The sequence below is a fragment of the Malaclemys terrapin genome, chromosome 1 (genome assembly GCF_027887155.1).
Source record: "Malaclemys terrapin pileata isolate rMalTer1 chromosome 1, rMalTer1.hap1, whole genome shotgun sequence".
NCBI lineage: Eukaryota > Metazoa > Chordata > Testudines > Emydidae > Malaclemys > Malaclemys terrapin.
This window is the reverse complement of record NC_071505.1, coordinates 108,823,148-108,838,959: the sequence shown is the minus strand read 5'-3', so window position 1 is coordinate 108,838,959 and position 15,812 is coordinate 108,823,148. Positions and strand designations below refer to the sequence as shown.

The 15,812-nt window shown below is 47.6% G+C and overlaps 1 protein-coding gene across 3 annotated transcripts in view; it reads right to left on the bottom strand.

Moving 5' to 3' along the window:
* Window positions 1-15,638: 15,638 nt before the first annotated feature.
* IQSEC3 (IQ motif and Sec7 domain ArfGEF 3) overlaps window positions 15,639-15,812 on the bottom strand; it is a 119,609-nt gene continuing 119,435 nt past the window's right edge. For 2 of the 3 annotated variants that reach the window (XM_054034853.1, XM_054034868.1), the window contains one exon: window positions 15,751-15,804. Coding sequence is in view for 1 of the 3 variants with exons in the window: in XM_054034863.1 (XP_053890838.1) it covers window positions 15,736-15,804 (69 nt within the window). In the remaining 2 variants the exon portion in view is untranslated. Of the gene's footprint in view, window positions 15,805-15,812 lie in introns of all 3 variants that reach the window. The other variant, XM_054034863.1, reaches the window with a different exon arrangement.

Genomic DNA, 15,812 nt, shown 5'->3' with positions numbered 1-15,812 from the left:
CCATCATTGCTGCCCAAGCAGGGATGGCGGTGGATTAGCAAAAGATGGCCTGGCAGTGGCAGACTGGCAGTGACGGAGGCAGCAGAGCAGGGATGTTCCATGTGCGAAATTCCCACAGCAGTGAAGCTGCTCAAACGCTAACGTTCCTGCTTTGACCTGCCCCGCCCAGCCAGCACAGTGATACCCCAGGAGAGAGACACCATCAGCAGTGTTGTAGCAGACACTTTACAACAGTGACAATGATGTTCTCGCAGTGAAAGCAGCTTCTTAGGAGCAGCAGCACCAGTCACAGGCTATACCCCACCACCTGTACATGCGATGTTCACAGCCAAACAGCTCTGGATATGTAGTTTTGCTCAGACCCTAACCACTCTGTATGTGCCCTTCATGACTTGCACCCTCGGAGCTGCATATGTGCTCTTTGCAGCATACCTTAACTATGATATGTAGAGTTCACAGCTCACACCCCAACATTTGGGTACCTGGGATTCACCTGGGAAGGTGGATACGTGAGGTTTACAATTCATGCCCTAACAGACAGGTGTGTGGTATGTAGCACACCCCCTAAGTGTTGTATGTGAGTAGCCACCACAGCTCACACCCAACCAGCTGATATATGGACTCTGATTCTGCTGGAATAGTTCACCAGTGACGGAATACTGTTGTAGCTATTACAACATCTCTGTCGCTGCTAGAAAGTCATTGCTGTCCTGTGAGAACATCAGCACTGAGGTTTTCTGTGCAGAGCTCGAAAGCAGCTTTGTTTTTAAAATCTGAATATTGGTTATAACTCTTATTTTTCTCATATATACTATCCTCTCACCAGCAACTGACTTGTCCAAACCCACCTCTGCTGTCTTTGGTTAGTCAGGTTTGCAGCCCTGTGCAACCTAGCACGTTTTAAGCTTTACCACTGGGCCTGGCTATAGCAGGGGATGGAGGTCTCTGAGCAATGAGTGATATGACAAGACGTGACTGTGTCAAGTGCTTTTTGAAAAGGAAGTAATGCCACTTCAGCATTCACAGGGCCTGCTGCTCCTCTCCATTTACACTGGTTTTATAGATATGCGTCACCATTGATCGTGATGGAATTAATCCTGATTTGCACTGCTACCAATGAGATCAGAATCAGGCCCATTGTCTCAACCTTCTGCTTATCCACACCTAAGAACAAAATATGGTGCTATCAGTGCTCCACAAGGCAGGAATTGCTCCTGAGATACTAAGAGCCAAATTCTACCCACCTCAAAATACTCCTGCAGTGTCACCGACATTACAAGCTCTCGTGGGTTTCAGTGCTGGCAGAATTTGCCCGGGAGAGATAATTGTATCCTCTTGTGTTCAGAATTTTTCACCGTGTACATAACAAACCGGTACAAAAAGTAAAAACTGCTATTTTTAACTGGCATCTCTTCTATATTTCCCTCTGCTAATTATTATGCCAGCAGTTGTTACTCGGGCAAGTTGACAGATGGCCTGGGTTTTCTCTCTGAACAATCTATTTATTAAGGGCTCTTGGCCCTGCCTTGTTTTCGCTTGCACGTTTCCTTCCTGGCCACGTCTCAAGCTGCTGGGTGAGTTGTTCTTTTCCCTGTGCCTGCCAGAGAACGGGTTTCTGTGCACAGAGTCAGGTGGGTGAGTTTCAGATCCAGGCTTGTCTCCTTATGGAAGAGAATATTGTTTTTTCAGAATCACATGGTCCTTAGTAGGGCAAAACCAAAAAACAGGGATGCAGCAGCAGCAGCAATGTTTGAGATGAAAAGAACTTTGCCAAATGCAGGACCCAATGGGCCAGATCCTCAGCTCTTGTAAATCTGACATAGCTCCACTAAAGTCACAGTTAAACTCTTTACACTACCTGAGGATCTGGCCCTCGGAAGTTTACTGACACCACGCACATAGTTCTGCTCTTGTTTACAATGGGATAAATTAGACAGCTCAACGGAAATCAGCGGAGTGACACCAATGTACATGAAAGGAGACAAATCCAGTATATTTATTAAGTTTGATTCTCCTCTTCCTGACACTGGTGTAAACCAGCAGCAACTCCACTGGAGTCTATGTAAAATCATGTAAGTAAGAGAAGATTGAAGCCCATTAAATGTAAAAAATCCCTCCTGTTGCAATGCACTGTATTAATGGTTCAGGACCTGTAAAAGGTTAAGGCACCAAAAAGTATATTCACTCAGCTGTGTCACACATTGGAGATGTTTTATTGACAAGCTACAGACCAGATCCCCAGCTGCTGTAAATTTGTTGTTGTTCTATTGAAGTCAATTAAGCTGAAAAACAAGAACAGCAAATTCTACATTGAGTGACCTCAGCCAATGTGAATTGGCCCAGCTGTATTGACTCTATTAACTGAGGATTCAGCCCCCTAGGTACAGCTTGGCCAGATCACCACTGGGTATGGAATCTTGCTCTTTCTACTCGTTATTTTTAACATCATGTTAACACTCTGCTTTGGATTTTGTTTCCTAGGGTGCGTTTTTAGTTGTTTATAAGATACAAATTCCTTGGATTTCATCCTGTTGGCACTGAACTGGTCCTAACTAGGCTGTGATGTTTCTAACCAAGTGTAAGTACGGGACCGAGGCTGGGAACAAATTCCCATTTTGGCTAGTGCTGTTATTTGGCTGGAGTTAGTTTTCTGCAAGCCAAGGTTAACAGGGCAGCCGCAGCCCTGCTTTCATTGCGATGGCTCTGTCTTCAGAAAGGAACCTTTAGAATGTGCAGAATAATGTAGAATGCAGCAAAAATCGCGGAGAGCCCCTAAAATGGCCGGATCTGTGGTATTGTTGTTTTCCACACGCTTGTGCTTTCCTTCTTGCCTGAATATTAGGCAATTTTTTTGGAGGACGCTGTCATGTGTCTTTCACTCGCATGTTTACAATCTACTGTCCCAAACAGTTCCTATCCTGCCAGAGCCTTTTGGCCTGGCCAGAAAAGAGAGGCACAAAATCACAGAATGGTCAGAACTTGATTACGCTCTTTAAAAATCTTAGCAGATGCCCACTGAGCATGCTCAGCAGTCTATTTTTCATTTGTTTATCATTTTTTGTTACTCCACTTCCATTCACCCCGCCCCCCCAGGTGCTGGGCCTCATTGAGTATTATGCCTCTGTCATATTTCAAGTTTCAGGTTTTGGCTTTATATTAAATTACTATTCTTTTTTATTTTTTTTATTTCATTTATTATTAATGTACCTTGGGGAAATATTTTCCCACTTTCATATCATTCAAAACAATTTTTGCTCAAACTTAAAAAAAAAAAATTAACTTTGAAGAAGCGTCCGAGTTTGGTCATTTTTCATGCCATTCCAAAAGGGAATCTGTCAGAAAGTTACAAAGATAAGAATATAGGAGTAGCAGGGAAACTGTTTTGTGTTCCTGCATATTTCAGGACCCTGCCGTTGGCTAAATGCATTTTTTTCAACATCATTTGAACACATCAGGGCCCTACGGTCAGGGCCGGCTCTGGCTTTTTTGCCGCCCCAGGCAAAAAAGCCTCCGGCCGCCGCCCCCCCATCTCCCCACGTGGCAGGGGAGGGCGCCGGGGGGGAGGGCGGCCGGAGTCCCGGGGAGAGGGCAGAGAGCCCAGGCGGGGCTCCGCTCTCCCCGGTCGGGGCTCCGCTCTCCCCGGCGGCCGGAGCGCCACACCGCACCGCCCCCTTCCAGGTGCCACCCCAAGCACAAGCTTGGTGGGCTGGTGCCTGGAGCCGGCCCTGCCTACGGTGTGCTGAAAAGAATAAGGCAAAAGGCCTAGTGTTCTCAAACCAATGAGCAGCACATACCAGCCCAAGCTACGTGCATAGGTAGACACACCCAGGCAGCGGGCAAGAATACAAACATCCCATTGGTGTGGCTATAGGGAGAGCCACCCAGGCAGTGTGAATATTCACGACAAGCCAAATCCTGAGGGGTGCTGAGCACATGCTGCGCCATTGCTACTCCCACTTGATGTCAACAAGTGGAGGCTTAAGGACCCATATCTCCCATTGAAGCCAGTGGTGTTTGAGAAATCTTTGTGCGGTGCCTTGTAGGCAGTGCTCATCATCTTGCAGGATTTGGCCCTGTGGGAATTTCAGATGCTTAGTAGCTCTCAGGACGACTTGGCCCAGGAAGTGAGTTTATAGTTTGTCCTGTTGTTGAGAAGTGTTATTGCTTTAATAAACAGTTCAACGTATGTTTTCACTGGGTGGCTCCTGAGTTCCATCATGTGGTTGAACAGGGGATGTATACACTGAGAGCCTTCATCAACAAACTGGACTCTTCCTCTCCAAAGCAGCTCTTGCACCTTATGTATTAGTGTGGTGCTTGGTGTACTGTACTGCTATAGAAAGAGTTGTCACACACGGCACTTGAAATATCTTAAAAGAATTCCGGTTCTCTTCTAAAGGCCCCACTTTGGGGCCTGCTCCACAACTCATTAAAGTTGATGGAAAAACACCCAGTGACTTAAATGGGCTTTGGAACAGGCCCGAGAGAAGAAATGCCTAGAAAACCAAATGAATACTAATCCATTGTGAAATGAAGTGATACAAATATTAAAGTCACAGTTGGTGTCCATGTTCCTTGCTGATGCCAGGGTGTAATGAAAACAATTTACTATCCCCAGCCTGCAGACTGTTTGGATCCCAGGATGTATGTGTGACATGTATACACAGGTCACATTTCCCATCACCAGAAAACTTGGAGGAAAATACATCCTCATGTCATGCAGTCAAGCTTAGTTTATTCTCAATATTTACAGGTAGGTAGATCTACAGATTAGACTGCCTATATAAATCTGTGCATCCACATACACACACAGACGCTTCATACAGTGTAAGATAAGCCCTTGTACCTAGACATGGACACAGCATTGTCCAGGGATCAGAGGACCTGGGTTCTAGTCTAGGCTCTACCCAGACATAGGACGAGTCATTTAACTCCTCTGTGACTCAGTTAGTCTATTTGTAAAATGGGGATAGTGATACTTTTTCTTCATTTACGAAGTGCTTTGGACAAAAATGCTATGTCAATTTCACATGTTATTAAACACACTCATTTCTAAGCTGCCATATGGGCTGCCCTCTGTGATAATGCTTCCAGGGGTGAGGAAACAAAGAGGGTCACCAGAGGCACTGCAGCTGCCAATCAATTTTGTCTGTCCTCGTGAATGAAATCTGGAAATGTCCTAGCAGAAATCAGCCAGCACAAATCACCATCTACCACAGCTGCAAACTCTAGAGGAGCTTCCAGGTTTTAAGACCTTACTATGGGTCTACAGGGAGAGCCCATGAGTCTGTGGGTAAAGCCTCCCTCTGATTGGTTGCCCTTCCCCATCCTCCCACCTCCTCAGAAGGGGCAGCCAATCAGAGCTTTATCGTTCCCCGCAGGAGTAGCAGAAGTTTTTGAGTAGGGAAGGTGAGAGGACCGGACACCATTTTCACCAGAGGGGAGGAGGAGAGAGCAGAAAGAACCCAACCCCTCAGGGCAGGAACCAACCTGCTCACGCCTCTCCTCTTATGAATAATATGTCCACTTCTTTCTGCTCCTCCCTCCCCATCTACAGTAGTTATGGGCCTCATTGCTGTGGTACTTGAGCACCTTCTTCTTCAATGCTTAGCCGAATGGTCAGCCATAGCGATCGTTCGCCATTTGAGCCGTTCCTGTGCAGCCGCAAGGGATTGACGGCCCGAGAGTCCAGCATTGGAGCAGACTTGATGGACACAAGAGCGAACGATTGGCCCAAAGAATACCTTGTCCTACTGGCAGGAGATGGAGGCGCAGTAACGCAAACCTTTTCCTGGATCTGCCCGTACTGGCTTCACGCTATGCGGCCCGAGCCACTGAGTCTTTCTCAGTGACTTCCTTCACCTCGGGTAGGTAGGTGCTGCTGCTGCCCTGCATCTTTGCCGCTTGAGCACCACCCCTCATTATTCTCCCAGACTACCTGTGAAGAAGGGAAGGGTTAACATCCCCATTTTACAGAAGGGGAACTCAGGCACTGGGGCCCAGTCCCTCAAAGGGATTTAGGCTCCTGAAATCAATGGAAGCTAGGAGCTTAAATACCTTTCGAGGCTCTGGGCCAGCAAGGCTAAGCAACCTGCCTGAGGTAACACAGGAAGTCTGTGGTAGGGCAGGAAATTGAACCCAGGTCTTCCTAATCAGTGGACCATCCTCCCTCTCCCCCTCTTTATCCCCGTACTCCCAGGTCTGGGGGGTGTAAGACCAAGAAGTCTCTGGTGGAGCTTCAGCCTGGGCTTGGAACTGGGGTGATGAAGAAGAGCCCCCCAGGGTGCAGGAGGGGCAGAGGTGTGCTCGGGAACAAGGGGTAGATATGGGGATGAGGGATGCAAAATTAACTGATATGGGGCTGGAGGCGCATGCAGAATTAATTAATTAATTGGTGCTGGATGCCCCTGAACAATCAGGAAGCTCCTTATGCAGCTGGGTGTAATTTTATCACCAGATTTTGGCAGCTATGATCTATCCAATGCCCACCATTCTTCACTCCTCGTCCATGACTTCAGTAAAACTCAGCCAGAGGTTGTGGGTCTAGTCCAGGAATGCATGGGTGAGACTCTGTGGCCTGCAATGTGCAGGAGGTCAGACTAGAGGATCACAATGGTCCCTTCTGACCTAAAAGTCTCTGAGGCCTGCTGGACTGATGCTACTTATCCAAGAGAGCTATTGAGAAAGCAAAGGACTGGAACTATGGGGAATGGAATATTTTAAATCCTCTTACATTTTTCACAGCAAGTGGCAGGTGAGAGCTTGTGTTATCCATGAAATAATTATGTTAAGAGCCCACCCAGCCAGGTGGCACATAGAAACTTCTGTATTGTGAATGCACAGAAGTATGTATGGGAAGCCCTTTGGGCACTAATGAATTCCCAAGGGGATGAGAGTTATTCCTGTCTCTGGTGCTGGGTGGGTCTTGGGTTGTCAGAATGTCTTTGGCTACTGAGTTTGAAGCTTTGTCAGCTGAAGATTGGAGATGAAGAGGTGAAAGATACAGAGAAAAAAAGACCAGCATAACACCAGAGGGTAGAAAAGTGTGAATTGTATATCAATATGGGTCTGTCCTATATCTATCCATCTATCATATCACTTATAGAATGCCCAACCACTGTCATAGCTACAGTCCAAATGTGTGTGGTTTTTTAAATTATTATTTTTTTTTAACAGGAGCTCAGTGTTACTCATTGGCTTTCCCTCCTGCAGAGCTACAGGTTTAAAAGGTCAGGACTGTTTGTGTAGGAACATGTCAGAGCTGAATGACTGAAGCGTGTTTTCAGCCATAGCCGTGTGCGATACCCTTAGGCTGTAACACCATATTACAGCGTTGCTTGAAATAATCTCACTTGTGGAACTTTAGCACCAATATTTTCAAAGAGCTGCATACAAATTTAGCCTCACTATTGTCCTGAATGACTCACATTGGTTGGAATGATTGGCTGATTTGAATGGGAGTAACAGTCTGTACCTAAATCCTGCAAGCTGAATGAAAATTAAAAGGTAGATGGTTAACCGAAAAGAAAGGCAAAAAAGAAAGAAAGTGGAAAGGGGGCTTACTGAGAGACAGGAAGTGCTACCACTATGATCTGTGCTAAGCAACAATAGGATATACCCAGCCTGTTCCTATTCTCAGGCTCTATTTCTGGCTGGGGGGGGAGAGGAGGATGTGGGGAGGGGCATTTCTGTAAACCTGCTCATTTGTGTTGTCACTAGACCCCTTGAGGGAGATAGTCGTACACCGTACAGGTATGTGGGTGTGCAGATTTATACAGACAGTGCAGACACTAGGCCAGATGCTGATCTCAGTTACACCAGTTGCTCTGTTGACCGCAGTAGAGTTGCTCTGGATTTACACCAGTGTAACTGAAATCAGAGTCCAGCCCACAAATAAACCTGCAGCCCTTACTCGCTGGGTAATTCTCATTCATGAGCACTCCACTTGACTTCAGTGAGTTACTGGCATTACTAAAGGATCTGGGCCATGGACTGCCATTGTGACTTTTGATGAGGCTCTATTCCGGAGCAGTTTGAAAGGGTGTCATACTTGAATCTCCAAGACAACACAGCGCCTGCTTCTAGTCTCACTTGCACCAGGGTAATTCAATGGATTTTCAGCAGAGTAACTCTGGATTAACACTGATGTTACTATTAAGTGAGAGGAGAATTGGGCCCACAGTAGCCTTCTAGGGAGACCACTCCTGCAACCTCATGGACAATTGTTTCACAGACGGATTGTTTAGTCGGTATCTGCCTGATGAAGTTAATTGACAATAGAATGGGACATGATCGCTTTTGTTCCTTGGGATCCCCCCCATTAATGGAGTGAGAGCTGCACAGCTCTGTAGCTCTCCTGGGCCCCAGATGTTAGCCCTCTCTGGGCTGGGCTGCAGTGGGAAATTACATTGGCATTGCTACATCTCTCAGAGGTGTGAACAATCCGCACACCGAGAGATGTAGCTATGCTGATCTAGCCCGACAGAATAATTCTTCCATTGCCCTAGCTACCACCTCTCAGGGAGGTGGGTTACCTATGCGGACAGGAGAACCTATTGGCGGAGGCGGGGTCTACACTGAAGCACTACAGATCCCTCATTTGTTTTGGTCTTTGGATGAAAGCTTCTCTCCAGAACCCCATGAACGGAGTGGGCCGGGAGGGCTAACCAGTCTCGGAGTTCAGAGGAGTCGTCCCTGTCTCATTCATTGGGGGCTGTGCTACAGCCCCAGTTCAGCCAAGCACGTCAGCGCTTGCTTAACTTTAAGCACTTTCTCAAAGTTTCTACATTAATTAATGTTTCAAAATTTCCTGTGAAAATGAATTGGCATTTTTCGTCCCGTTCTAATGAGAGCATTATATAATATATATCCCCAGGGCTTAAATTCAGGTAAATATTTTCAAACCCACAAGGCAGAAGCCCCGAGCCCTGGCGTACCCTGGGGGGCTGAAGCCCTGAGCTCTAGCGCCTCCCATGGGGGGGCTCTGGGAAATACTCTCTGAGAATGGAAGCCCTGTATATCCATAGATAGCATGGGGTGGGGGGATGTGTCTTTTAGCATGATAGTGCTTCAGGCAGGGATTGATTCTGTGTGGGTACAGTGCCCTGCATGATGCGGCCAGCCTTTGGGCTCTGCAGTAGTTAATAATAACGAATATCTGTGAGTCAGAGCAGGGTGGAAGTAGGGCATGAACATATCGCATACAGAGAATCTTTTTTATTGCTTTCCTCTTTACAGCCATTTGTGTGATGTAAACATCAGGCAGAAAGGGCTTCTCCAGATAAGCGCCTGTTTAATTCATTTTCTATGATGTTCTTAACATGGGATGGGCTGATATTCATCATTAGCTCCAGGTAATACAGATTTTGCGAACATGAATGTGACCCTCCAGGCCCTGGGAAATTCCCTGTCTTAAACTGAAAGGGGATTTTTATCTACACAAGCCCTTTGCCAGGGGATGTGGGTGTCTGTGGAATGCATTGTAGTCAGTAAAGGATTTGCACCATGGTGCAATCAATACCTGCCCTGGACTCTCTTCCATAAGGATATGGAGGTGCTACATGCATCCATCAGGGAGGAGATCTCACACAGTGTGTACCTGTTTTTCTACATATATGAGGAGGTCTGTTCTCCCATGGCTGTGCAGAGTTTTATATAATTCAGTTTCATTGACATTAGTGTTAACCTTTCATATAAATGTGTGTATCTCTGTTTGGAATGGGAAGAGCAGTTTTCCCTTATATGTCTCCGATCCAAATATTAACCAACCCTGAGTCTGCTTAGCTTAAGAGATGTGGTAAGATCACACCCACAGATAGTATGGCTGCAATGTTTGGACATTGTATGACTGTATATGCAGTGTGTTTGTTTTTGTACCGTATATATTTGTATGTTCAGCACATGTGCAAATACATTAGCTGCACTGTGTCCTTGCATGTACAGCCTGTTTGCATGTGCTGTGAGTGTTTATGTACAGCATGTGCATATGTCTGTGTGTGAGCTTATCTGCAGCCTGCATGTACATGATACATGGGTTTGTAAATGCAGCATGTGAACATGGTATTATCTGCTGTGTACACACATTTGCATGTGTGTGCAGGTCTCCTCCCCCAAAGGTGCGTAAGTACATAAATGTGTAGATGAATTCCCACTGGCTGTGTGATGCTCCAGTGGAACGGGAGGGAGGCTTTGCATTCCTGTCCACTCTACCACACCGTGGGGGCAAACCTGCATTGAATTGGCTTCTCGCTGATGAGAACCATTTCTTCCCGGCTGCCTTTGGGCCTGATCCTCAGAGAGGCTGAGCACAGCCAGCTGTTTTTGACATCAATGGGCGCGCAACCTGCTCAACCCCTCCCAAAATCAGGTCCTTGGCACCTAGCCCATCCAGCCCACACGCACAGATGGGTCTAAGGACACAATGAATTAGCTGAGGCAAAGAAGACATTAGTGCACAAGTGACATATCTCAATATAATTTCTAAAACTCTATGAATTGGACAGATAAAATACTTCTGGTCTATTTTTGTTACAAAATATTAGCCATTTGGATTCTTTGCTAGGTGTGACCACACCGCTGTTCCCAAAGGAAGCTGCTCGGAAGGATATTTACAGCAGGAAACAGAGACAGACAGACAGGTGCTCTCAAAAGCCTACACATAGGTAACATTTGTGTTTTTAAAAAAGAAACATTCAGATGGGATGTGCCGTGTGGCGAAGGTGTGAGACCCTGATGCCGTAAAAGCCGCTGTCCCAGGCGTGGCTGCTGAAAAGCGGTCCGGAGAAAATGGGCTAGAGCCTTTAGAGAATTACAAATGGATCCCAAGAAACATTTCTGGCAGCTCCAGGCTCCTGTCCTTAGCATGAGCTGCTAGGGCAGCGGGCGCAGCATAAGCTAAGTCAGCAAAGAGGTCTGATTTGCATTCCCCATTTCAAAGCAGAGATTCTCCCGAGTAGCAGCTCGTGGCAGCCAGGACTGAACTGTGTTTTAGAAGCCCCACAAACATATGACAATAATTCCAGATTGAGCCTTCTAAAAAATACTCAAGTATTCTAGACCAATAGCCCCAAAACACTGCAGAACAGGGTTGAGTTTTTGAAGAAGGGGATTTGGAGTCAGTTAGCTTCCACTTTACGACCGAACACATAATGGGTAACAATGGATGCTGTGGAATTCCTTCTGGGATTTATGAAAATCCATATTAAAAAAATACTGTAGCATTGTACAGCCATGGCCCAAATCCTCTTGTATCTGCTGGCCTGATTCTCCCCTCTCTCTCTTTCATACCAGTGTTGCCCTGGGGTAACAGCCAAAGTTACTGATAATTTACACAAGTGTCAGAGAAGAATCAGGACCAGAGAGAGACATCTTCTGGGCTAATGTAAAGGGACAGAGTGCCTTCCACTTTGTTTTACCCCAGAGGAGGTTTTTGCTCCTTGTGTGCTGGACCATTACTGTTCAATGCTGTGTTGTTTGTTTAATATGTGATGATCTGAATGCAGCAGCAAATCATCACTTCAGTTTGGCTTATCTAATTTCTGCAGCAGGCGCCTGCCTGATCTCACAATCCAAAATCTCCTGCCAGTCTCACAGTCAGAAAAACCATTGTGTGTGGGCTGGTGATTTTCTTTGGGCCACGTTTCTCACAGCAAGGGGTGGATTGTTTCTTGCTTTTCCCCAGGCCTTTCGCTAAAATGTTTGTTCAATCTCTTTGTCTAACGGCACCCTGCAAGTGATCAGGTTATGTGCAGTGGTGTCTACTTGCAGAATTATAAGTATACTGAGTGTGTGTGTCTGTCCATCTGTGGATGGGGAGTAGTGGGGCACAGGAGTACAATAGGCCAGATGGTGTATATACACATTTTAAAGTGCTTGTAACTCTCTTAGATGAACCCAAAGGAAAATCAGCAGAGGGTCTCTGGTCACAGTCCCAGAGGGCTCAACTACACAATGGATTTTAAGCAACCCCTTCTACTAAAGAAAAATCCTGGAATAAACCAAATAACCCTTGCCAATTAACCTTCACGGAAACAGGCTGCATGTCCAGCAGTGCAGAAGCCAACTAGAGGAGGTGGTATGGTATGTGATTGCTTCCCTGACCAAATCTCCATACCAGAAGCAGTCTTTGGTAGGTCAGGGAAGTGGAGCTCCCTCACCCTACTACACCCCTTCACCCCATGTATTGATCAATCCTAGCCCTACTGTTAGCTTGCTTCTGGATTCTCTGTAACTTGAAGCCTTTAAATCAAGATTTGAAGAGTTCTATAACTCAGCCTGAGGTTACAGGCCTAGTGCAGGAGTGGGTGGGTGAGGATCTGTGGCCTGTGATGCGCAGGCCAGACTAGATGATCATGATGGTCCCTTCTGACCGTAAAGCCTATGAACTGAGGAGTCCTTTATCCAGTGTTAAGGGGGTGGGGGGAAGGACTCAGACTCAGGAAAGCTTCCTGCTTTAACTTTGCCAATTAATTATTAATAATGCAAATCTCTCTTCTAGGAACTTCACCTTGTTATGAATATTTTATCTAAAATAATTATTTCATCAACTACTTTAAGGTGTTTTGTTGTCACTTTGTGTTAAGTGTCAAATAAAAACCAATTTATTTAAACACACACAAACCTTCACTGGCTTAATGAACTCTGGGAAAAATCAGCCTTCCTTCAAGGCTGAGAGAATAAGCCTGGAGAAGGAAGAAAACTGCCAGAGATGCTTAGACACTGTCATCTCCACATCAGCAGTGGGTAAAAATAAAATGCTACCAACTGCTAGCTGGCAGCGAGATGGCAAATTCCACCTGTAGGATTTCCCAGTAAGCTAAGGCCCAGTCAAACGAATTCCTGCCTATAGCTAGTCTGGAAGGGCTCACCCACTCCTCACTACAAAGCCAGAGGGCATGGGAGCCAGTCTGCATTTCAGAGCCCGCTGCAGGAGAGGGGAGCTGAAAGTCAGGCCAGGTAACATTGGCCGCAGTGAAAGCTCAGCACTGCAAAGGAGGGGGCCTTAAAACTGGTCCCACTAAAGGGTGGGGGCAGTTTCTCAGGAGCAAGAGCTTCCTAATCTTGGGCCCTTACCAGCTTCCAGGCCCCTGCCTTGCCCACAGACTGGGAGGGCTCATCATAAGCATCCTCTGCGTGGTGCCTGTTTGTTTCCCTTTAATCTGTATTTGGCATTAAGTATAAAAGCGGAGGCATTACATCCTGCTTCGGACAGAAAAACAAAGCCACGAAAGCAGCATCTGCATGTGTGTGTACACGGGACGCTCACTGAAACGGGGTGTATGTGTGTTCCAAACGTGGGGATAGAGCAGCAAGTGCTGGACTTGTTACCAGGCTTTTTGCCAATACCTAGGCACGGTCCTGGGTGCCCCAGCAAAATACAGCGTGTCTCCCCCCAACCCTGCCTGGGAGTCAGGCTGACATCCCACAGCGCGTGGCTTTCATGATCCTGATCCAGAAACTTTTTCATCCTCATCCCGTTCAAACCCTGGCTGATCACAAGCCCTTCAAGCCGAGTGTCCTGGCAGAGCCCACTGACCTGTGAAAGGATGTGGGACAGCCCGACATGCAGGGCCTGACAAATCACAGCCTTTGCTTCTGCGAATAGCCCCACTGAACTCAAGGGGATGGAGCCAACTGGGGTAAAAGCCCTCCTGTATCTGACTCAATCCTACATTCCCTGATGAATCAAGCACTGTCCTCCACAATCCCCCACCTCCAGGTGACCGACAAGAAAACTGCGGTGTCACCAGCCAGCACCGGGCTCCCATGTCTCAGCCACACGTGGCAAGGAAAAATCGTCTCTCTCTCTCGCACACTTTTTAAAAATCTAACATAAGGACCTAAAACTTGTTCTGCCCTATTTTCAAATTCTAAAGTTGCTCTGCTTAAGCCGAGCGAGCGAGACCAAAGCCTTTAAGCTAATTAATACCTGCTCCTCCCCGCTGCGTGGGGAGATTTTTTTTCTAAAAATACAGCCCTAGCCCATTTTAATGCCGGCTTTCTGCATGTCAGTGTGACCGATAAGCGAAAGGAGCTGAGCTGTCATCTCCCTCTGGAGCGCTGAAAGTTGGCTTAGGGGGAGGGGGAGGGATCCCAGTGTGTGCAAAGGGTGGGAGTGTGAGGACAGGACCAAATTCCCATAAGGGAGCTTTAAGCGGGGGGCAACAGACTAGCCAAGCAGGAGGCCGTGTTTAAAGCGTGAGTCCCCAAGGCTGTCGGGAAGGTTGGCTCCAAACATCCCCCTCCGTGCAACACTGAATGGAAAGGACCAAATGAAGGGATTTTCCATCCCAGAAGGTGAACTTAACATTTGGCTTTTTCTCAAGAGCACAAATTCCAGTGAGAAGGAGACACAAAATCAGCTGGGAGAGGACATGGGTGCGGTTGGGGCTGAGGGAGTCCTCCAGGTGTGGGAGCATACTCCTTTGTGCCAGAAAAGACCACCCTGTGTGTTTGTCTGTGCGCGAGCACCCTGGATCCAGACAGCGCTAGCTCTTTGAGAAAGCAGCCCCCCCCCCCCAGAAAGCTAATCTCTCCCTTCTGTGCCCCCAGAACAACTTGGCGTTTCCTTTCCTAAGCATGCGCCGAGCATACTCTACCACACAGGTGTATTTACATGTGATGAGTTCTGCTGGGTCTCAGCAAAGCTCTCGTGGTACAGTGTCCCAATTTAACAACAGAAAGCATTTTGGTGTTCAAAGTGAGGCCATCATTGGGTTCTACCGCAGCTTGGGACAGTCTCCCCTTCTCCTGCTCGCGCTCTCTCAGAACTGGCTGCTGTGAGAGGAGAAGATACCAAAGGGCTGTGAGGCGGAAGCATGTGATGAGTCTCACAAGTTCTCAGCTCCAGCTTAGCAGGCAGCAACGGCGGCAGCAGTGTTGGGGACGGTAGCTCCTCCCCCCACCCCACCCCACCCATGCTCTACCCAAAGTTGGTGCCCTGAAAGGTGAGTCTGTTCCCATCAGAACCCGTCAAAGTTTCGTGTGATAAAATCTGTGGCAGGGGACAGGCGAGGTGGAGGAGAGGGGTGAGGAGGAGAAAGAGGGGCCGAAATAGCAAACAGAAGACACAGAGCAAACAAAGCAGAGAATCAACAAGCTCACTGGGAGCAGGGTGGCAAAGAACTATGGTGGGGTCCATGGAGTGAGTTGGCGTGAGCGGCTGGGCGGGAGGCTCAGGTGGAAGTGTGAGCTCCAGGACTGGCAGTTTCTATAAAGAGCTCTTCACAATTACCATCATCTCAGGGCAGATGGGGAGGAGTTAGGTCTGTTCAGGCTTGGTTTTTCTTCTCTTTTACTAAAAAATAAATCCCAAACTAGATCTCTTTGTAGACAGAAAGGGTCCCGGGGAAAATCTGTGCTGTTTGGTGGTGCTGGTGGTGTGGCTACACTAGACTGCGTGATCCACTGGAGTACCTACGCCTATGAAGCAGGGAGCTGGGGGGGCAGTACTGGTGTGGGTGGTTGTAGGGTGGTGGTGGAGGCGGAAGTGGGGGCTGATGGATGATTTTCACTGGGGTCCCTTGGAGCCCGCTGCCTGCACTGCGCATCGGGGTGGAGCTGCAGGAATCGGAGGAGACGTAGCGGGTCAGAGTCTGGTTGAGGGCCGGCTCCATACGAGCGAGGCACGGCTTGTCCAAGACAATGACTTTGACAATCTGCTGGCACTGTACAAGTGTCCCCGCCGAGGCGGGATAGGAGGGTACCAATGCTGTCTCCAGCCTCTCCCGTGGCATGTTAGGACGCGTGCTGGCCTGCGTTCCACTCTCGGGCCCCAGGACGGAGTTGTGCTGGTACGTTTGGAGCCTGTTGTG